General features: G+C 46.4%; 1 protein-coding gene across 1 annotated transcript in view; it reads left to right on the plus strand.

Annotated features, from left to right (window-relative positions):
• The first annotated feature begins 7,996 nt into the window (after positions 1-7,996).
• LOC108927489 (uncharacterized) overlaps positions 7,997-22,840 on the plus strand; it is a 129,740-nt gene continuing 114,896 nt past the window's right edge. The window contains 7 exon segments of the mRNA XM_029247008.1: positions 7,997-8,020; positions 10,830-10,982; positions 11,191-11,282; positions 11,362-11,530; positions 11,614-11,725; positions 17,754-17,808; positions 18,084-18,364. Coding sequence (XP_029102841.1) covers positions 7,997-8,020; positions 10,830-10,982; positions 11,191-11,282; positions 11,362-11,530; positions 11,614-11,725; positions 17,754-17,808; positions 18,084-18,364 — 886 coding nt within the window.

Below are 22,840 nucleotides of genomic sequence, written 5' to 3' on the forward strand. Positions count from 1 at the left end.
ATCTGTCTGCTGAATCAGGAGTCCCCAGACCCAACCAGGCCCTAAAGGCTTCCTTCTTCAGTTTGACGGCTTCCCTCACCACTGGTGTCCACCAGCGGGTTCTCGGGTTCGTCCCTGGCTGGCACGAACAAGCTTTTGGCCACAGCTGTGCCTGGCTGCTTCCACAATGGAGGTTTTGAACAGGGTCCACTCAGACTCCATGTCCCCTACCTCCTCCACTACATGGGAGAAGGTCTCCCGGAGGTGTGAGTTAAAATCATTCTGGACAAGGTCCTCTGACAGTCGTTCCCAGCACACCCTCATTAAACGTCTGGGCCTACCAGGTCTGTCCATCAGTTTTCCCCGCCATCTGATCCAGCTCACCACCAGATGGTGATCAATTGACAGCTCAGCACCTCTCTTCACCTGAGTGACTAAAACATGTGGCCTCAAGTCAGAAGAAACGACTACAAAGTCGATCGTTGACCTTTGGTCCAAGGAGCTCTGGTACCAAGTACACTTATGAGCATCCTTGTGTTCGAACATGGTGTTTGTTATGGACAAACCATGACTAGCACAGAAGTAGAATAACATTTCACCATTCGGGTTCAGATCGGGCAGGCCGTTCTTCCCAATCACCCCACTCCAGATTTCCCAGTCATTGTCAACGTGAGCGTTGAAGTCCCCCAGCAGGACAATGGAGTCTGTAGGTGGGGCCCTGTCCAGAACCCCTCCCACCTTCTCCAAGAAGACCGAATACTCCAAACTGCTGTTTGGTGCATAAGCACACACAACAGTCAAAGTTTTCCTCTCTGCGACCTTAAAGTCGCATTGAGGCGACCCTCTTGTCCACCGGGGCAAACTCCAACTGTATGGCAGCCAGCCGGGGACTTGTGAGTATCCCCACATCAGCCCGGTGCCTCTCACCTCATGCAACTCCTGAGTAGGAGAGGGACCACCCCTTATCGAGGAGTTTGGTTCCAGAGCCAACACTGTGAGTGGAGGTGAGCCCAACTATATCTAGTTGGTATTTCTCAACCTCCCGCACCAGTTCCGGCTCCTTCCCCCCAAGTGAGGTGACATTCCACGTACCAAGAGCCAGTTTTCGTTGCGAGGGGCCGTGACGCCATGCGCCACCCTGCCCCCTGCCGCGGCCAGGTATACGTAGCACCGGACCCCCATGCTGGACCTTGCAGGTGGTGGGCCCACATGGCCCCCCCCATGATGCCTTTTCGGGCTGAGCCCGGCTGGGCTATGTGGGCTCCCCGGCCACCAGGCGCTCGCCTAGGAACACTACCCTCAGGCCTGGCTCCAGGGGTAGGTCCCGGTGATCCTATTCCGGGCGGGGTAAACGTTCTTCTGTTTCCATTTTTCATGGAGGTTTTTGGATCGTGGGGGCGCGGTGGCGCAGTGGGTTGGACCACAGTCCTGCTCTCCGGTGGATCTGGGGTTCAAGTCCCGCTTGGGGTGCCTTGCGATGGACTGGCGTCCCATCCTGGGTGTGTCCCCTCCCCTTCTAGCCTTACGCCCTGAGTTGCCGGGTAGGCTCCGGTGCCCCGTGACCCCATATGGGACGAGCGGTTCTGAAAAATGTGTGTGTGTTTTTGGATCGTGTTAGTCTGGATCTTCACTCCAGACCTGTTCGCCTTGGGAGACCCTACCAGGAGCATAATGCCCCCGACGACGTAGCTCTGGAGATCCCTAGATCACGCAAGCCCTTCTGCCATGCCAAGGCCCCGATCCAGGAAGGGTACCTGAAACTTGATCACGAATACTCAGAAGAAAAGCACCACATTTTTTGTGAGAAAACTGAGAAGTATACAATTTTTTTGTAAAAGGTGTATACAAAGGTTGAGATCATTCCTGGATCTGTACATAAATCACCATTAATATTTAAGGCAGAAAGAGATGTCTTTTGACAATTTCTTTTCTCTAGAGCAAAAAAAAATTAGTGTTTCTTTCACCCTTCTTGATCCGCTTTGCTCTAGAGCATATAAAAGCACCTTTAACAATCTCCGTATACATATTTTCAATTTGCAATTGACAGATGCTCAGCTGTACCTCATATTTTTTACTGAGATTATCCTTCTGCATTAACAAACCTAATCTATGAATGAGTTCTAATTCTTTGTTGTTTTTTTTTTCTCTTTTAATTTGTTTATTTCTGTTAACAGCAAGGTCTCTAACTTTAAATTTAAAGTACTCCCAGCTGGAGTCAAGGTCACCCTTAGTATTACTAAACATAATCTTAGCCAGCCGAGTTACACTATCAATGAAAGGGCCATCTTCCAAAAGACAATTATTAAATTTCCAGTAACCTCTTGTACTATTTAACTTTCCATATTGTTCAAGGTCCTAAGAAATTAACATGTGATCAGTAAATGGGGTAAACTGATGATTAACAGAAATGACATCTTTCAAAATAGCATGAGAAACAAGAAAAAGATCAATTCTAGCCTTAAGTGATCTAGATTTGTTGGACCAAGTAAAGCCTCTACAACCACTGTTAAAGAAACGCCAAGCATCTACCACGGAAAAATTTTCACACAACCATACAATAATGTTATCACGTGAATTAGAAGTAGTTCTTGTTGGAAATCTATCTTGTATATCGCTAGGGGTTTCGTTAAAATCTCCAGCTATAATCAAATAAGCATTAATAAAGTGACTTTGTATACTAAGAAGCTCAGCTCCCAATTCTTTAAACATTGGTGCATTTGCATTCTGTGAGTTGTGACCATAAACATTACATATAATGAATACCACATTTTCAGTCTTGCATACTAAAATGATCCATCTACCCTCATCAGATAAAAGGGATTCTAAAATGTCACCCCTAAATTTATGCAACAACATTAGAGTACCGGCAAAACGATTAGATCCGTAACTCATGAAGATTGAGTTTCCCCACTGACTTTTCCAGAAACTGGTGTCTGATTCACATGAATGACTTTCTTGAACAAAAATAAAATCTGCATTACTACATTTAAAATACAGAGATAAGGCTTTCCTTTTCGTATGATCTCTTAAATCTGTAACATTAAGAGATGCTAAACTAAAATAAGAAAACTCAAAAGAGTGCATAACAACAAATAGCAATAAATGCAATGCAACAATAACCCACTAAACAGCTGGTAAACACAAAAAGATCCTACTTCGGCTAAAGAAGTTGGATTCTCTTCCTTGAACAGGATAGCTGGTGATTAATCAGTTATGTCCTCTACATGACACCAAAAGAACATTAAAGTGCATTATTGAAATCGAGGCATTTCAGCAAATAATAGTTTTATTTCCTTAAATCCTCACGAGCTCAGTTATCACAAAAAATTCAGTGTGAGGTTTACTTTCCGAACCGCTTATCCCAATTTTCTGACCATCGACGAATGCAAAAGGCCCCGAGAAGGATGCCTTCTTACCCTCCTCTCTTGCCTTTTTAACAACCAGCCATAACTTTGCTCATGCAGCAGCATCTGCAGGGGTCAATGCTTCTGAAATGTGTAGACGAGATTTTTTCAGGAATGCGTTGTCTTTCGCAGCCTTCCAGACGGGATCTTGGAGTGAGTGCGTAGAAAATCTTATGATAATGCTTCGATGAGCTCCATCCTGGTTCCATCTCCCGACTCGATGCATCACGTCAAATGCATCGTTGAGCTTGCCACAGATGTCTGGTGCCACATGTTCAAGAATGTTCAGAACAATCAAATGCATATCCTCATTCTTGGTTTCAGGAACCCTGTGCACCTTTAAACACCAGCGCCAACTGTACCGTTCAAGCTGCTCAATCCGCGATTTGACATCCTTGTCAGAAGATTGGAGCTCTGTAATGTCTCTTGCAATTCAGCACATCTTTTCCAAATGCTCATTAACATCAGAATAAAGCTTCTGCACTACCACGGACAGGTTGTCAACGGCTTTCGATGTAGCATCAGTCAAGTTCTCGATGGAAATTAGCTTTTGGAAAGTAGCATCTTGTTTTGCAGAAAGCACTTGGATGGTATTCAAAATGTCAGAGATATTCCTGCTAGGTTCAGTCTTCTTTTTAGATTTTTTAGAGGGAGGACTTTTTGCAGGAGTTGCTGGAAAAGGAATCACCGAGCAAAGTTTGAGATCATGGTTCGTATCAGCTGACGCAGGAGGGTCAACAAGCACAGTGAACCTATTGTTCAGGCAAGCCTCAGTGATAAGTTCAACTTCAGCGCCAACCTCGACTTCCATAGCTTTCGAAAAGTCACATCTCTTTATTACCATTTAGCAAAAGTTGATGCAAATCAATTCAAATTTTTCACGTAGAAGACCACAAAATATATATGAAGAATTAAAGTAAACTGATTAATCACATTACTACCACTACCGCCAGAACTGAAAATTACCCATCCATCCTCCACGACGCTATCTTGGCCTCTTCATCCGTAGCTGAGTAGACCTCAAGTGCTCTCCCTGTGCATCATACAATCAGGCAACAACAGGCCCACTCCTCCTCTGATAAGTAGTTGACAGTGAGTTTGAATTGTATAATTTAGAATGCGATCTATAGAACTGCCACTAATGGTTATACGTTAATAACATTCTTTGTTTTAGCAAAAATGCAATATAGAAGAGAAGAAGAGTTTGCCTCAGAGTGTGTATGAGTGGAGCAATGGACGTTTTGTTGGTATTTTAATTAAATGTAATGTTGTTATTAGAAAAACCCAGAAGTCGGTCTTGTCATTTGTGAACTCAAGAAGCTGCAATGGAGTTAGTGACAACAACAACATTCTGGCAAGGTATTCAAACCGGAGGAGATATTTTTCAATTTCTCCTTCCTGAAATTATGTTTTTTTTTCCTGCCTGTTAGAAAACCTTTCTGAGCCTTTCAGTGATCTGGGAAGTTGTAGTCCCAGCTTCTGCCTGAAGAGAGTACTGTGGTGATGATGTTGGTAGTTCTTGTCTCAGGCTCTGACATTCGAGAGAGTGCAGTGGTGATGAAAAAACCCGTTTGTTCCTATAATTGGTTCTGGAAGATTGAAGCCTTCAACTGGATGGAGCAGCATGGTGAGACAAGTTCTCAATTCCTGGACCAGTCTCTCTTCACATTCTTGCTATGTGACCAACAAACTGTCCAGCAGGACTGCCATCCTTAATGCCTCTTAAGTGTCACACCTCGGGTCTTAGTGTAGGGTGAATGTGTTGCCTGTTTCTTTTCTTCAAACAGTGGTATGTCACAATAAACCTTGTTCATGCCAGAAGTGTTTATTAAAGTACATACTTACACACTTTTCTTTAAAACAACTTCCTATGAACTTTATGTAGTGTTTTTACTTCACACACCTTATTCAGCAAGGTGACTTACAGTGCTAGATATAATACTTACAATGGGTCAGTCATCCACACCTCAGTGGAACACACTTTCTCTGTCACTCACACTATGGGTGAACCTGAACAGCATGCTTTCAGAGTGTGAGAGGGAATTCACACAGCCATAGGGAGAACACACAAACTCTGCACAGACTGAGTGGGGATCAAACACACATCCTCTCAGGCACTGTGAAACAGCAGCACTACTTGCTGTGCCACCATGCCATCTATGAGTAAATGAGAAACAAGAACCATATACACTATTAACAATAATTCAAAATAGTTACTATTTGCCATCAGCAGCACTTCAGCTGGTTCATAGGCCTTTGGGCAGACAAGAGAACCTTTTTAAAAGTAAATGAGGACAAAGCTAAAATGTAATCTAAACAACTACAGGCTATTGTGTCAGGTAATGTCTGGATTGGTGGGGTTGCATTTTCTAAAACTGTCTTAAACTGTGAATAAAACTTTTAAAATAAATAGCAACATCATCTTTGCCCTCAAGAATGATATTACAGTTCCCTCCTATTATTAAATGTTTATCTGTTGCACAATAGCTAATCAGTTTTTGTAACATAACGATGCAGGACCTGACTTCAACCAGAATGTAGATCCACAGAACACATATCTGCTGTCTTCTCCATGTGATATCCACTCCCAAAACCTGTCCAACCTGTACAAAGATGCTCTCCCCAAAAAAGAATCCCCACACTTGTAGAGTGGATGCCATCTATGCTCCAGTAGGACTCACCTTTCTCAAGTTGCAAGAGAAAAGAAGGATGTCCTGCTGTTCTTAGAGGTGGACACATGTTGAAGGTACAAGACCCTAGCTGATTAAACACAGCCGTTCATTTCGCAATTCTCTAATCCCCTGACACCGTGTTAAAATTTTTTAATCAGCCATTAGGATATATTAAAAGAGTAAAACCCATAAAAACACTAAAGCAGGCATAAAAACTGACAACTATTCAGTCCATTATATCCTCCTCCAAAGAGAACTGTATTTTTGTTGCCGCACACAAGACCCTTTCCAGAAGATACACCTGTGCATTTTGTGTGTGTCATCCTCCTTAATATGGAGAACACTTGCTGTTGGACATTGACAAGGACCTCAGCAAGGCCCACAAGGACTCCATCTCTTCTGGGAAGGAGGGTCACTCTTAGCCTTTGTCTGAAGTGAACTCAGCCAGCAAGAATTCCCCTTGTGATGCTGCAGCCTCCCTTCTGCTGTTGTTGTTCTTCTTAGGTGTAGAGTCTTCCTTTTTCCTTTTCAGGACTTCTGACAGGATAGGGACAGGACTTCATTTCTACAGCTCTTTGGCCCTGCCACAATGCTCTTGGGCCCCAGTCTCCATTTCTGACTCTGCCTCTACCCTTTCCTTGTCCTGAAGATTCGGTGTCTGTAGGCCCTCCTCCAAAGGCACCATGCTCCCCAACAGGATATCCACATAAGAGAGAGCCTGTACTGTGGGCAGACATGGGCCAGATGTTCCTCGGTACTGCAGATGTTGCATTGCTGGGGACCTCCAAAGTGGCCGGTCTCCAGACAGTTTCTGTACTTTATATTTTTTCAGTCCTCTCCAGCAGACCCCTGATGTCAAAACAATTAGTGCATCAATCTTCCTGCACATGCAGTCACCAAATGCCAGACCTCCCTCACCTGTCTGCAGTGAGAGTTTTGCTCTCGGCACACGAGTACAAGGCCCTGGTCGAGAGGAGGGTCTCTGCCTTGACCCCGACTGCTGTGGTCTCACTCCACTTTACAATGTTGTTGTAGTGAGCAGATCAGGTTTCGTCATTCAGTGCAGCTTTGGACCAGGACACACAAAGTACTGGTACAGATGTTTTGATCAGAGCTGCCAGATCAAGTCAAGTGAACATCAAACTGGCTTTACTGTCATTTCAACTATATACAGATGGCACAGTATACAGTGAAATGAAAGAACCTTCCTCCAGGACCATGGTGCTACATAAAACAGCACAAAGCTACTGACAGAGGACTACATAAAGTGCATGTGTGCAAGACTTGTGCAAAACAGCACAAGATGGTACACTGATTACTGAACAAAGAACAATAAACAGAGTAAAAAGCAGAAGATATTACAATATAATAATGAATAGTATAGATATGAACATACTAATTAGCAGCCAAGAACACGGTTGGTTAGTACAATAGTTGAACAGTGCAAAGTTGCAAAGGGAGTGCAATGGTGTTCAGTGGAGTATGGGTGTGCGTGCGTGCGTGTGCATGGGTTGGTGTTAGTCCAGACCCTGGATATTGAACAGTCTGCTGGTATGGGGAAAAAACTGTTATACGTTCTGCTCATGAGGGCCCGAATGCTTCAGTACCTTTTGCACATGGCAGAAGGGTGAAGAGTTTGTGTGAGAGGTGCATGAGGTCATCTGCAATGCTGGTGGCTTTGTGGATGCAGCGTGTGGAGTAAGTGTCTGTAATGGAGGGGAGAGACCTGATGATCTTCTCAGCTGTACTCACTATCCGCTGCAGGGTCTTGCGATCCAAAACGGTGCAACTTCCAAACCAGACAGTGATGCAGCTGCTGAGGATGCTCTCAATAGTCCCTCTGTAGAATGTGGTGAGGATGGGGGGGGGGGGGGGGGGGGGGGGGGATGGGCTTTCCTCAGCCTTTGCAGAAAGTAGAGATGCTGCTAGGCTTTCTCGGCTATGGAACTGGTGTTGAGGGATCAGGTGAGGTTGTCCACCAGGTAAACACCTAGAGATTTGGTGCTTTTGACAATCTCCACGAAAGAGCTATCGATGTTCAGTAGAGAGATGATCATGTAGCAGGGAGAGGATGAGGGCAGTTTGTAGTGTAATGATTAGCACTGCCCCTTTTGGACCCAAAGGTTGCAGGTTCAAGTCTCTCCTCAAGCTGTAATACCCTTGAGCAATATATTCACCCTAAATTGTTCCATAAAATCACCCAACTGTTTAAATGGATAATTGTATGTAGTTCAACATTGTAAGGTCCTTTGGAGAAAAGTAACAGTTAAATGAATAAATGTAATAACCCAGTTTAATAGCTATGTCAGGTACATCTCTCCCTCCTCCTTTGGAACATACATGACCTCCCTCCTCACATACTCATACCTGCTTTCCCAAAAGGATTCTTTCAGCAGCCTCGGCCATAAGTCGGGACTACGACAGAGATCAGGATCTCGACCATCACATGGTCCATAGGCAACTGGTCACCAAATAAAACCTTCTTAAAAGTAACAGAGGAAAAAGATAAAATGTAATCTAAATGACTGCAGGCACCACAGCTGTTGTGCCAGGTAGTGTCAAGGTTCATTTATGGGATATTGACTGATTGTCTAAGAAAGCAGTTTAAAAAGATGAAGCATAAAATAAAAGTATTTGTATGGCTTCCCCACCACTCTCTTCCATTGTGAGTATTTGGCACAGCAGTACAGAGCCATGTCTTCAGTTTTCAGGCTGTTCATCTGTAAATACAGCTGGTTCTTGCTGTTGTCTCTGGAGACTGTAAATCTGCCATTAACAGACTGGGAGTAGTGTATGCTGCCTCCATCACTATTAAGAGCAGCAATCCACTCCAGTCCCTCCTCAGGAGCATGTCTGATCCAGGCCATCTAAAAGCTACTGGATGCAAATCCAGATCATCTTATGAGATTCTCCTGGTCTCTTCACCACTGTTTCATACTCAGTCAGTACAATTTCATCCTGCACACCTGCAATGAAAGAGACACAGCACACTTTTAGATGAGCCAGTCAATGAAGGAACCAATGAAACAGAGAGGGGAGGAGAGAAGAGAGAGACAGATACCTGAGAGAGCTATTGCTATGAGGGTGAGCAGTGCTGGTAGATGCTGCATGACTACATGAAAGTGTAAGCAAAAGCTGTGGGCAGCACAGTGGTACAGCAAGTAGTGTTGCTGTTTCAGAGTGCCTGGGTGGTACAAGAGGATATGGGTTTGATTCCTGTTCAGCCTGTGTGGAGTTTGCATATTCTCCCCATGTCTGTGTGGATTTCCTCTGGGTGCTCCAGTTTTCTCCCACAGTCCAAAGACATGCTCTTCAGGTAGATTGGTAACTCTAAGTGACCCATAGTGTGTGAGTGATAGAGAGTGTGTTCCACTGATGTGTGGATGAAATGATGCATTGTAAGTAGTGTATCTAGCAGTGCAAGTCACCTTGGTGAATAAGGTGTGTGGGTTGATAACACTACATAGTATCCATTGGAAGTTTCACACACACACACACACACACACACACACACACACACACACACACATTTTCAGAACCGCTTGTCCCATACAGGGTCACAGGGAACCAGAGCCTACCCAGCAACACAGGGCGTAAGGCCGGAGGGGGAGGGGACACACCCAGGACGGGACTCCAGTCCATCACAAGGCACCCCAAGCAGGACTCGAACCCCAGACCCACCAGGCAACAGGACCATGGGCCAACCCACTGCGCCACTGCGCCACTGCACCCCCCTCTAGCCGTTGGAAGTTGATTTGGAGAAAAGCATCTGCTAAATAAATGTAAGAGGGATGAGTACTGAGCTAAAGTATGTACTGAATCCTGCTGCTGCTCTGTGTCTTACACTGACACTGGGTCCATTAAAAGGTCAGGGAGGTTTGTGCTGGGTCCTCCTCTGGGGGAGGGCAGTGGGCAGGGCACTGGAGATTGTATTAAAACTTTATAGCCAGCTGCTTTGCATACAAAACGGATCTAAACTAAATGCATTTTTTCGATTGAACAGATGCAGTTTGTCCATTGCTATAATTATTGTGCAATGCAGCCCATAAACAGATTCACACTTAAAATAGGAAAGTACATTTTTCAGATGTTAGGAAATACTGAATTTTCAGTTTACAAAACAAAGTAGTGATTTATTTAAGTTATATTCAGAAGTGAAATATGTTGTGCTTTAGTTTTATACTTAAAAGCATGGGCTGTATCATTTCAATATGTGTAACAGTTGTTTGTCCCTAGTACATTGAACCAAATCCCAGTTAACCGTGTTGGTGATAATGGCCTGGGAGGGTAATCAGCTATTCCACGCACACATTGGTGGACTCCTAGGAGGCTGGCTTTTTATGGACACGGGTTTCGCTAAAGCTCATAACATCCCCCAACGGGACTGTCACGTGGCGTTACAGGTCAGCATGCTGGATGAGCAGCCGCTAGGAACCGGAGTAGTGGAATCATGCACTGAAGTGTTACATCTGATGGTTGGAGCATGCCACCATGAGGACCTTGTGCTCTTTCTTGTTAGAGCCCCCAACGCGTCGGTCACTATGGGCTTTGGCCTTCCCCGGCAAGCTGGTGTCTTGGGGTCACTTCAGTGGAAAGCCTGAAAGGGGAATTAACAGTGGTGTTTCCCCCCGAGTACCATGATCTTGCTGAAGTGTTCAACATGACTCAAGCAGCAGCCCTTCCCCCTCACCAACCATGGGACAGCGCCATAGATCTCCTGCCTGGCACTTCACCACTCTGTGGCCAGGTATATCCCCTGTCTCTTCCTGAACAGAAGGCCATGAGGGATTACATCACGGAGGTGCTGAACGCAGGTATCATACAACCATCTACATCCCTGGCCTCGTCAGGGTTCTTTATCATGGGGAAAAAGGATGGGGGCCTACGCCCCTGCATCGACTATCGGATTATACACCATCACAGTCAGGTACCCTCACCCTCTGCCTCTAATCACATCTGCCTTAGAACTGGTACACGACACGACAGTATTCACTAAACTCGACCTCCGAAGTGCTTACAACCTAATCTGGATCTGAGAGGGGAACGCGTGGAAGATAGCTTTTAGTAACCCCATGGGCCACTATGAATACCTCGTTGTGCATTTTGAGTTATCGAATGCACCCTCTGTGTTCCAGGTCTTTGTGAACCATGTCCTTGGGGACCTGGTTTATGAATACGTTTATCTTGACGATATTCTGATCTTCTCTAAGACCCGGGAGCTACATGTGTAGCATGTATGGATAGTTTTACAATGGCTTCTCCAGATCCACTTCTATGTCAAAGGTGAGAAGTGTCTATTCCACCAGCCCCCAAGTGTCCTTCTTAGGGTACATTCTGAGTAAAGCAGGAGTGGTTTTGGGCCCCAAGAAGGTACGGGTGGTGCTGAAGTGGCCGAGACCAAAGACCATGAAGGCCCTGCAGCAGTTCCTGAGACTGGTCAACTTCTATTGGAGGTTCATCTGGGGGATCAGCTCCGTGAGTACCTGAAGTATCTCCAGTTGCCCCAACGGCTGAACCCCCGTCAGGCTCAATGGGCTCTATTCTTCACCCTGTTTCAGTTTACCGTATCCTACAGGCCTGGTTCCAAGAACATAAAATCCAACGCCCTCTCGCAACTACACGACCCAGACCCAGCCCCTGAAAGCCCCGAGTCAATCCTGCCCAAGAACTGTGTGGTGGCACCAGTCCTATGGCAGTTTTTCCGGGACCTATAGGCAGCACAAGCTGCTGAACCCGGCCCAGCTGACAAACCTGAAGGCAAAGCGTATGTACCGGTGGGGATGAGGACATCTCTCCTACAGTGGGCACATGACTCTCCTGTGGTGGGACATCCAGGAGTGCGCCGGACACTCTTCCTCCTACAGGGGCAGTTCTGGTGGTCCTCGATGCCAGAGGACATGCAAGAGTATGTAGCAGCCTGTACGATGTGCTCCCAAAGCAAGACCCCAACGTAGAAACCCACCAGATTACTGCAACCACTGCCAGTGCTTTCTCATCCGTGGTCACATGTGGCAGTGGACTTTCTAGTTGACTTTCCTCCGTCCGAAGGTAAGACCACCATTTTCACTCTGATTGACAGGTTCTCAAAAGCCTGCCGTTTGATACCCCTTCAAAGACTGCCCGTGGTCCTGGAGATGGCCAAAGTGCTATTCTAACAGGTGTTTTGCTTGTTTAGCCTACCCAAGGACATTGTTTTGGACTGGGGCCCGCAGTTGACATCCTGAGTGTGGAAAGCCTTCTGGGACAAATTGGGGGTATTGGTTAGCTTTACCTCCGGGTACCACCCCCAAGTCAATGGCCAGGTGAAGCAGTTCCAGCGGGACATTGGCTGGTCCCTACACAGCCACTGCTCCTAGTTTCAGCACCAGTGGGTCTGGTACCTACCCTGGGTGGAATACATCCACAACACCCTAACCCACACCTCCACAGGTATGTCCCCATTTCAGTGTGTGTTAGGTTACTAGCCCACCCTGTTTCCATGGCACATACCAGCTGTTGACGCATGGTACCAGGAATGCGGGAATACCTGGTGGACTGTCTGAGACCATCTCCAGTGGAGCACTCACTGAATAAAGGGGTAGCTTGGATGCTCCTGGGTGCGGAACTTCATTTTAAGAAGAAGCAACTTCTAGAAATCACCTGATGCCTGCTTCCCTGTTTACCATGTTGTTCTCCTCTCTTTTTCCGTCCTGTGCTCCCTCGGTTTTGAACTTATAGAAAGTTATAGACATCCAAAAATTTTGGCTAAAAAAGGAAGAGAAAATATAAATGAAGGACAAAAATAAATATTGTACATTAGGAATGCAGTGTGAAAGACCTACTTGTCCCTGTTTATATTTAGGCATCCCTTCATACTATCTACACATATATCTTCTCTTCTCAGCCATTACAAACCCTTCCCATGTGCCTGATGGATCCAGTGAAGGTAGCATGAATAAGAATACCCTGAAGCTTGACACGTGACACTCAGACACTGGCCTAGGGTCTTTAACTATGAATAAGTGGATGGCATCAAAGAGGTGGCACAAGACCCTATGAAACAACATTCATTTTCTACAACTCAGCCACAATTAGGTGATTAGTTGTTATAATTTTCTTTCAGAAACAGGTTATTCAGAGCATTTTGTAGTACTAAAAAGTACTATTAAACATACCGTTTAACATATAGCCCAGTATAAATGAAGAACAGGAGCACCAGGGAACTGCAGCAGCCAGCAGATTCAGGTGCCAATAAAAGAAATCCTCAGGAATTATGCCAATGCATCCTGATGAGCTTTTACACAACCATACCTGGGAGTGTTTTGACCATCTCCATCACTATCTGGTCCCCCCTTGCCTTCACCCTGTCCAAGAGCAGGCTGCAGAGAGTGCTGCTTGAGAAGATCATCAGTTGCCAACTACCATCAATAAAAGTCCAGTGGCAGGGTGAAAAAAAGAGAGCTGGCAAGATTCAGTTCATAAGTTCATCAGTTACTAACCATTTACATTTACATTTATTCATTTAGCATTTCTTTTTTGTTGAGTGTTATTTCCCTAGGGGGGCGTGGTGGCGCAGTGGGTTGGACCACAGTCCTGCTCTCTGGTGGGCCTGGGGTTCAAGTCCCACTTGGGGTGCCCTGTGATGGACTGGCGTCCCCTCCTGGGTGTGTCCCTTCCCCCTCCAGTCTTGCGCCCTGTGTTGCCGGGTAGGCTCCGGTTCCCCGTGACCCCCTATGGGACAAGCGGTTCTGAAAATGTGTGTGTGTGTGTTATTTCCCTATAATGAGACCTGAGGAGGCCGATTGGCCATGATACCAACGTGTCGACTGAACCTGATGACTGCCTGCCATAGTGGATGAAACGTGCCTATGTGAACCAGAACACCAAGTTATTGGCACACTAGAATGTTATTAATAGCTGTAAGTTGACTTAAAAGTCTTTTTTAACTTAGGATGCACAGGAGGGGTGGGTAGCCACTGGCACTTGGACCCCGAGAGGCTTTTTATTCCCTTGCCTTTCAGTTGGGAGTTTTTTGTTCCTTTCATCAGTGACCAATCAGCTTACTGATAGTTTTAATAAATGCATGGATACTGTAATAATTTAATATGTATCCAACTATCTGTCTTAAGCCTTTGTTCAATGCTCTGTCTCATTGTGTGAGAAGAGCACTGTGTAAAAATAAATTGGAATTGAACTGAAATGAATCAAAGATTGCTGAGGAACACACCTCCATCAAACTGCCATCTCAGAGTGGTACATGTCCATCACCACTTGGACTTCACATCATCTCCACAGCTTCCCTCCTGAACTTGGAAGCCATCCATCTCTTCAATAAAATCAGCTAGGTGCACCACGCAGCTACTTCTGGTCATGTCCTAAATCCTTGTCTATATTTACATTTATTCATTAAGCTGATGCTTTTCTCCAAAGCAGCATACAATATTAAGACAACAGCAACTATTTACCTATTTATACAGCTTGGAAGTTAGTAATCCACTGATATTTAGCTGGTTTAGCTTGCTCTGGAACAACTACGGAACAATAGTGTTAAGGGTTGTGAAAGAAAAAGACACGGAGACACAAAGGGCTACAAAGAAAACTTTCCTTTAATGCAGCATTCATACGCAGGGAGAGTGTCACACACAAGAGTCTCCCCGAACAAAGCACACAGCAGTTACTTATACACCACTGAGTCGATACGCCCCTTCAGTAACTTTCCTCTTCCTTGGGCTCATTCTTGTGCCTCTTCGTGTCAGGCGCGGCATAGCCGTACCTATTTTTGGTTGGCACCTGCCTAGGACGGGTTTGAGAGTTCCTCTTATCAGCACACAGGTCAACAGACAACTTGTCCTTGCTTTTGCACAAAGCCTGCAACACTACTACACTCAATAATTTTCCACATGTTATGGTTACAAAGCAGAGTTAGAGACATAAAGCAACATTCTTTTCAGCAAAGCTTAAATTTTTCTCTCACAGGGTGGAGGTGAAATCTACAAACAAGATTCTGACATAGGTGTTGGGGTGTCCAGATGCTTAGGAATGTGGTGCACACATAAGTTGACTACATCATAAACTGAGTAATTTGCCCTATAAGCAAACTGTAGAGGGTCAAGGACAAGATCAGCAATAAACTTATGGTAGGACAGCATCAGACCTTCAAAGGTTTTCAGAACCACCGTCAGAGCAAATAGCCTGTAATCATTAAGTCCAGAGACCTTGTCCTTCTTGGAAACTGGGATGAGTACACACACACACACACACACACACACACACACACTTTCAGAACCGCTTGTCCCATACAGGGTCACGGGGAACCGGAGCCTACCCGGTAACACAGGGCGTAAGGCCAGAGGGGGAGGGGACACACCCGGGAGGGGACGCCAGGCCGTCGCAAGGCACCCCAAGCGGGACTCGAACCCCAGACCCACCGGAGAGGAGGACTGTGGTCCACGCCACCACGCCACCACACCCCCACCCTGGGATGAGTATGGCAGCTTTAAATCAGTCCACAACCCAGCATAACTGCAGGAAGGTGTTGAATATCCTGAAGAATATGAGAGCCAGTTGATCTGCAGTGTCTGAGAGTTCCAGGTGAGACACCATCAGTGCCAGCCACCTACCTGATGTTTTGCTTCCCAAACAGCCTGTGGATGACCTCTTACTTCACAGAGAATAAAGCGGGATGAAGGGAGTGGGGCTGGTTGGGAGGGGAACTGAAGTAAATGAATCGGACAGTGATGAATGGGGAGCAGTGATGCTGAGGTGGGAAGGAGGAGGGGGACTGGTGGTAAAAGAGATGGGGCAAACAAATGAAAGGATGGGCTTGTTGCAGCAGTGTCAGAGGTGGTACAATAAAACTGTTGATTTCTCAGACTGACAATAAAAGTGATTGAGCTAGTCTGGCCAGGGTGGGAAAGGGTTACCTGTTACATCCACAGTGGGTGTCTGTTTTGTTTTCTTTTTTGGTTTCCTCCTCCCTCTGACTTGGATCGGGAGTCACATTGGTCCAGCCACATTAATCAAGAAGAGATGGACCTGATTTGCTGGACCAGGAAAAGCAAGACTTTGACCCACTATCACAGTGTGATTTCTTGCTGGTATTTTGTTTGCTTCTTTCAGTGTGTGTATCACATTTATACTGCTTGCACACTTGTTTGGTTGTTAGTTTTTAAAAGTAGTGTAGTTATGAAGGTTAGTTAGGCTTAAGCTTTGCTGACATGCTGTTTTGCAGAGTACTATTCCTCCCTTTTCCTGGACCTGTAGGTGGCATCCTTGGCAGATCACAGCACCATTGTTTTTTTTTTTTTGCGGCGGGGGGGGTGCGGTGGCGCAGTAGTGCAGTAGTGCAGTAGCACAGTGGGTTGGCCCAGGTTCTGCTCTCCAGTGGGTCTGGGGCTCGAGTCCTGCTTGGGGTGCCTTGTGATGGACTGGTGTTCCATCCTGGGTGTGTCTCCTCCCTCTCCAGCCTTTTGCCCTGTGTTGCTGGGTTAGGCTCCCTGCGACCCCATATGGGACAAGCGGTTTCAGCTGATGTGTGTGTGCATTGCTTATTGTTGTAGGCTACCTCACAATGGTCTTTTTAAGAATATGCTGCATCTCACACTGACCCTAGATCAATTTAAAACTCTGGGAGGTCTGTATTGGGTCCTCCTCTGGTGGTGGGAGGCAGAGGGACCAGCAATCGAGCTCATATACAAACAATTTAGTGACTTTATAATGTATTTAAAATTAAACCATTACTGTGGTGTAATTGTCAGCCCAGAATATGTGATTTGGTATTTGTGTGAGTCTAGCATGCAGACCCCTTTTCAGTTTGTAAGGACAAACGCCTAGCACAACTTCGTCAGAGGGAAGAGTCCCCTTATTCGCTAAGGCAATATGATTAGAAGGGGCAGGGTTTGAGTGCGGTGCTGACGTTCTGGAATGAGCCTTAGAAACAAGGCCACGGAATTGATGTGGAGTGAGCAGCTGTTGGATGCAAAGCAGTAGAAGCTGCACATTAGAGTTATCCTTGCTTTATTAGCAGAGTCCAAACCAAGCTTACAACACACAACCACGCATCTTGAGTGTGAGGCAGAAAGAATCGGTCAAGGTATCAGCACTGACAAGACCAAAACAATGAAGATAAACCGACAGTCAAAAATAGAAATTTTTGCACAGCAGTTGGTTCAGGAAGTGGATGCATTCACCTATCTTGGCAGCATTATCACAAATGATGGAAAAACTGAATGTGATATCCGGTGTTGGATTGGGAAAGCATCATCAGTATTTCAGCAGATGCGGTGGGTTTGGTCTTGTTCCTCCATTAACACAAACATCAAAATCAGACTGCACAACAGCACTGTGATCCCAATAGCTATCTATGCCAGTGAAACCTGGAAGACTATGAAACTGAACGTTTTTCACTAACGCAGTTTATGTGAAATTACGAGTATCTCCCATCATGATCGGATCACAAATGAAGAGGTGTTACAACGTAGTGGTCTGCTGCAGCGGGAAGACACTGTTGTTGAGCAACGAATGCAACTAGCAGGTCACATTTTGTGACTTCTTGATCAGAGACTTTCAAAGGTGGAGATACGATGGATGCCGCCAAAGGGAAAACGCAGACAGGGTCGACCACCGAAAACACAAAACTCCCTGTCCCACACATCCACCGGTCTCTCCCCCTTTCAATGTATTTTGGGTTACCAGCCTCCCTTGTTCCCATGGAATCCAGGCCCCAGTGATGTACCATCTGTCGACACCTGGTACAAGGACAGCAAGGAGACCTGGTGTGCAATGAAGGACCACCTCCACTAAAGTGTCCGCCGGATTAAACAACAGGCTGACTGGCACCTCTGCACAACTGGAACAGAGGGTATGGTTGTCCACCAGGGATCTCAGGTTGCATCTCCCATCTAAGAAACTCAGTCCCCGCTACATCGACCCCTTCAAGATCCTACACCAAGTCAAGCCAGTAACATAGTTCCAACTACCCTCACACCTATGCGTCGGGCCAACGTTCCATGTGTCTCTCCTCAAACCATACAGGACCTCCCTGTTTCAGGCTCCTTGGGACCCCTCCCTTGCCGGTGCAAGTGGATGGGGCCCTGGCGTACCTGGTACGGATTCTCCTTGACTCCTGGCGTCGGCGCAGAGGCATGCAGTACCTGGTGGATGGGGAGGGGTATGGCTCAGAGGAAGGGGGCTGGGTGCCTGTGCGGGATATTCTGGACCTAAACTTAATCTCTGATTTCCACCGGGACCATAAGGACCAGCTGGCAACCAGGCCCAGGGGGCGCCCTTCCAGGGCTCGTAGGGCGGCAGGGGCCACCCTCAGGAGGGGAGGTACTGTCATGCTCTTAAGCCAAATGACCGCACCTGTCCTGAATCAGAGTCACAGTGTATAATAGATGTCGTCCTGGCTCACCTGGTTGCGGAACCTCATTAAGTCAAACCAGCAAAACAGCATCAGACATTTCCGCGCATCGCTGCCTGTCTGCCTCCTTCCCAGCTATACTGCTGACCAGCTGAGAGATATAATCTCTCCAGCAGGTCCAGGCCGACCTCAGGGCCTCATCCCAGTTGGCCGTGCCTGGTATACTTCCAAAGGGAGGCACCCAGAGGCATCCTTACCAAATGCCTGAATCACCTCAACTGGCTCCTCTCAATGCAGAGGACTAGTGGCTCTACTCTGAGTTCCTCCCAGATGACCGAACTTCTCAGCCTGTCACGGAGAATGAGTCCCACCACCCTGTGGAGAAAACTAATTTCAGCCGCTTGTATCCACGATCTTATTTTTTTGGTCATTACCATAAGGTCATCACCATAGGTGAGGGTAGGGATGTAGACCAATTGGTAAATTGAGAGTCTTGCCTTATGGCTCAGCTGCCTCTTCACCACTACAGTTCGGTACAGCGACCGCACTACTGCTGCCCCTGCTCCCCTCCTGCAGCCAGTCTCATGCTCCCTTCTCCCCTCACTTATGAACAAGACCCCAAGATAATTAAACTCCTCTACCTGCGGCAAATTCTCTCTCTTACCTGAAGAGGGCATGCCATCTTTTTCTGTGAGAGAACCACAGACTCAGACTTGGAGGTGCTGATCCTTATACCAAATGCTTCACACTCAGCTGCAAACCATTCCAGTGCATGCTGGAGGCATCCATGTGATGGTGCCAAAAGGACAACATCATCCGTGAAAAGCAGAGATTTCACCTGCCGGCCCCAACATAGAATGCCCTCCTGACCTTGACTGCACCTTGATATCCTGTCTGTGAAAACCACAAACAGGAGCAGAGACAAGGCACAACCTTGGAAGAGTCCAACACCCACATTAAAAGGCTTGACATAATGCTAAGTATGCAGACACAGCTCTCGCTCCATGTGTACAGAGACCGAATGGGCCACAATAGTGGCCCCAGCACCCCATACATCCAAAGCACCTCCCACAGAATTTCTCGGGGAACCCAGTCGTAAGTCTTCTCCAAGTCCACAAAACACATGTAGACTGGATTAGCAAATCCTATGCCCCCTCACTTATCTGTGAGAGAGTAAAAAACTGGTCTACTGTTCTACAGCCAAGGGGGTGCGGTGGCGCAGTGGGTTGGACCACAGTCCTGCTCTCCAGTGGGTCTGGGGTTCAAGTCCCGCTTGGGGTGCCTTGCGACGGACTGGCGTCCCGTCCTGGGTGTGTCCCCTCCCCCTCCGGCCTTACGCCCTATGTTGCCGGGTAGGCTCCGGTTCCCCGTGACCCCATATGGGACAAGCGGTTCTGAAAATGTGTGTGTGTGTGTGTGTTCTACAGCCAGGACGAAATCCGCATTGTTCCTCTTCAATCCGAGGTTCAACTATCAGACGGAGCCTCCTTTTCCAGCACTCTGGCATAGACTTTCAAAGGCAGGCTGAGAAGTGTGATATCCCAATATTTCGCACACACTCTCTGGTCCCCTTTCTTAAAAATTGGGACCACCACCCCAGTTTGCCAATCCAAAGGGACTGTCCCCAAGGTCCATGCAACATTGCAGAGGCGTGTAAGTTATTACAACCCTATAACACCCAGGGCCTTAAGCAGTTCCGGAAAAATCTCAACTACCACTGGTGCTTTGCCAGTGTGGAGCTTTCCAACTACCTCAGTGACTTCCACCAGAGAAATGGACTCTGATGCCCCAGAAGCCTCTGGCCCTGACTCCTGTAAGGGAGGCATATATCTCAGATTTAAGAATTCTTCAAAGTGCTCCTTACACCTCCTGGCAATGTCCTCATTTGAAGTCAGAGTTTCTCTACCTTTGCTGAGCATGTAGCGTCCGGACGGGAGTCCGACACGGGCGTTGCTATTACGTCCAAACACAGACGAAATATAAAATGACTTCACGTGCAGTGTGATGTTAAAAGTGCACTGTGCGTATTGTAAGACACTCGGTGGAAGTGAAACAGGAAACACGAGACCAGGAAACACACACGGTGTTTGAACTACGGTGAACAGTGAAACGCTAATCTGTGAGTATGACCACAACCCCGAGACGTGACGAAATACCGGACAGGAACGATGGACCAGGACTGGAGAACAAGAGGCAGGAACTGACGGGACGGGCACTCGGGACTGGAACATGCACACCTAGGAAACAGATTGTGGGAACAAGAGACTACGAATCGCCAAGAGAGCACAATAGAACCGCTGATTAAGAATCCGCAAGTAGTTCTGCTCCGCTGGATCCTTTTATACCTCCATGTCCTACGAGACTGTGAGGTGATAGGTGAGCGTTAACTAGCGGCACTGAGTGGCGCCGCCTCTGACCAGGAGGGGCAGTGACCCCGTGGGACGTGACAGAGCACAGTTTGAACGAAGCTCCTCCAATCCCTCCTGAGCTGCCGGGCGGTTCTCCAGAACCTCTTTGAGGCTGACCGAAAGTCATTTTCCATGGCCTCCCCAAACTCCTCCCACGCTCCAGATTTTGCTTCTGTAACTGCAGCTGCTGCTGCTTCTTTTGCCTGCCTGTACATATCTGCTGAGTCAGAAGTCCTCAGAGACAACCAGGCTCCTTGTTCAGCTTGACAGCTTCCCTCACCACTGATGTCCACCAGTGGGTTCTTGGGTTACCGCCATGACTAGCACCCACAAGCTTTTCAATTCAATCAATCAACCAATCAATCAACGAATCAATTTATTTTTTATAGTGTTCTTCTCACGCAGTGGCACAGAGCGCTTTAACACAGGCATAAGGCAAGAAAAAAAATCCATCAGATAAAGAAACAAAGAAGACAGCTGACTATCGACTATCATCATATAATGCTCTTATAGAGCTATAAGTATGCCTACTGAAGAAACAAGGAACAAAAATTCAAAACTGAAAATTGAGGGAGAAAAAACCTCTGGGGGTCCAAGGGCCAGTGGCTACCCACCCCTCCTGGGCATTCTAGATTAAAAAAGAATTCTAAGCCAGTTTACAAGTAATTATGATATTGTTGCTGTATGGTATCTTGAATTCTCAGCTCAGCATGGTACATCTCATCCATCATGGCAGTTGGTCATCATCTTTGTCATGGTTCGTTTCAGAAGGATCTGTCAGACTCAATTGCAGAGCGGACAGGAGTTTATTTCAAAGAAGAACAGGAAGCATGGTCAGGGACAGGCAAAGGTCTTCGATAGGTGAATGTTGTACACAAGAACAATCCAGAAACATGGTAGGGGAAACAGGCAGAAGGTCAAAACACAAGAAAACCAATCTGGGTTCAGGAAGGAGAAGGGACACGGGACGAGGACAAGGGCGATGATGAAGGTGAAGCGAAGGCTGACTCTTGGTGAGTGAGCGGTTTGGCGAACAAGATTCCGCATCCGACTTCGTTCTGCCTCTGCCTTTTATGCGTCCATCTCCGTCAAGCCCCAGGTGTGCCCTGTCATGCCGACGACGTGGCAATCTTCAATCAGCATGGGATGCATCTGTGACTGCCAGCCAGCCTCCTCAGGTCTTATGTGGGGAGACAATGTTCAACAAGAATAAATAGTTAGTGATTTGTAACTTAAACAAATATAATTTGCATTGGTGTAGAGGTAGGAAAAACAAACACAGCCAATTGGAATTACAGTTTGAGGTGGAATGCCTGAATAAACATGTAAATCTTCAGTCTGGATTTGAAGACAGAGACAGACAGGGCATTTCTGACAGTAACTGGTAGAGTATTGCACAGTTCAGGTGCTCTGTAACTAAAGGCGTTACCTCCTACTGAGGTCTTATTGATCACAGGTAATTTAAGGTAACCTGCATCCAATGAACGACTATATCGTCCTGGGATATAAGAAGCAATAATCTCAAAGGTAAACTGGCGCAATGCCATATACTGCCTTATAGCTCAAAAGCAGGATTTTATAATCAATTCTAAATGTTACCGGAAGCCAATGCAACCATTTAAGTATCGATGTTTGTACTACATTTTCCTTTTACATTTACATTTATTTATTTAGCAGATGTTTTTCTCCAAAGCGATGTACATCTTACGACTGGGTTCCCCGAGACAAGAAATGGACCTGTTTTCCCACTGGTTCTCCAGAGGACAATATTTATGCATTTATGACCTTCAATGATGGCATGAAAATCACATGCAAAGTAAGGCTAGGAATCCACTATTAAGGGGCTGGTGTCACTGTGGATGCTGACTGCTAGCCAAGTTAACTGTTTTTTTTTTTTTTTTTTCATTATAGGCGTCTTTCTCTGGGCTTGGTTGCTTGTGTGTTCATTGAAGGGTATGTTTAAATGATAAATATTCTTAACTTCTATTTAAACAGAAAATATAAATTACTCAGTTAGGGCTTTGTTGTTGATAATGA

This window comes from Scleropages formosus, chromosome 20, assembly GCF_900964775.1.
Source record: "Scleropages formosus chromosome 20, fSclFor1.1, whole genome shotgun sequence".
NCBI classification, from domain to species: Eukaryota; Metazoa; Chordata; class Actinopteri; order Osteoglossiformes; family Osteoglossidae; genus Scleropages; species Scleropages formosus.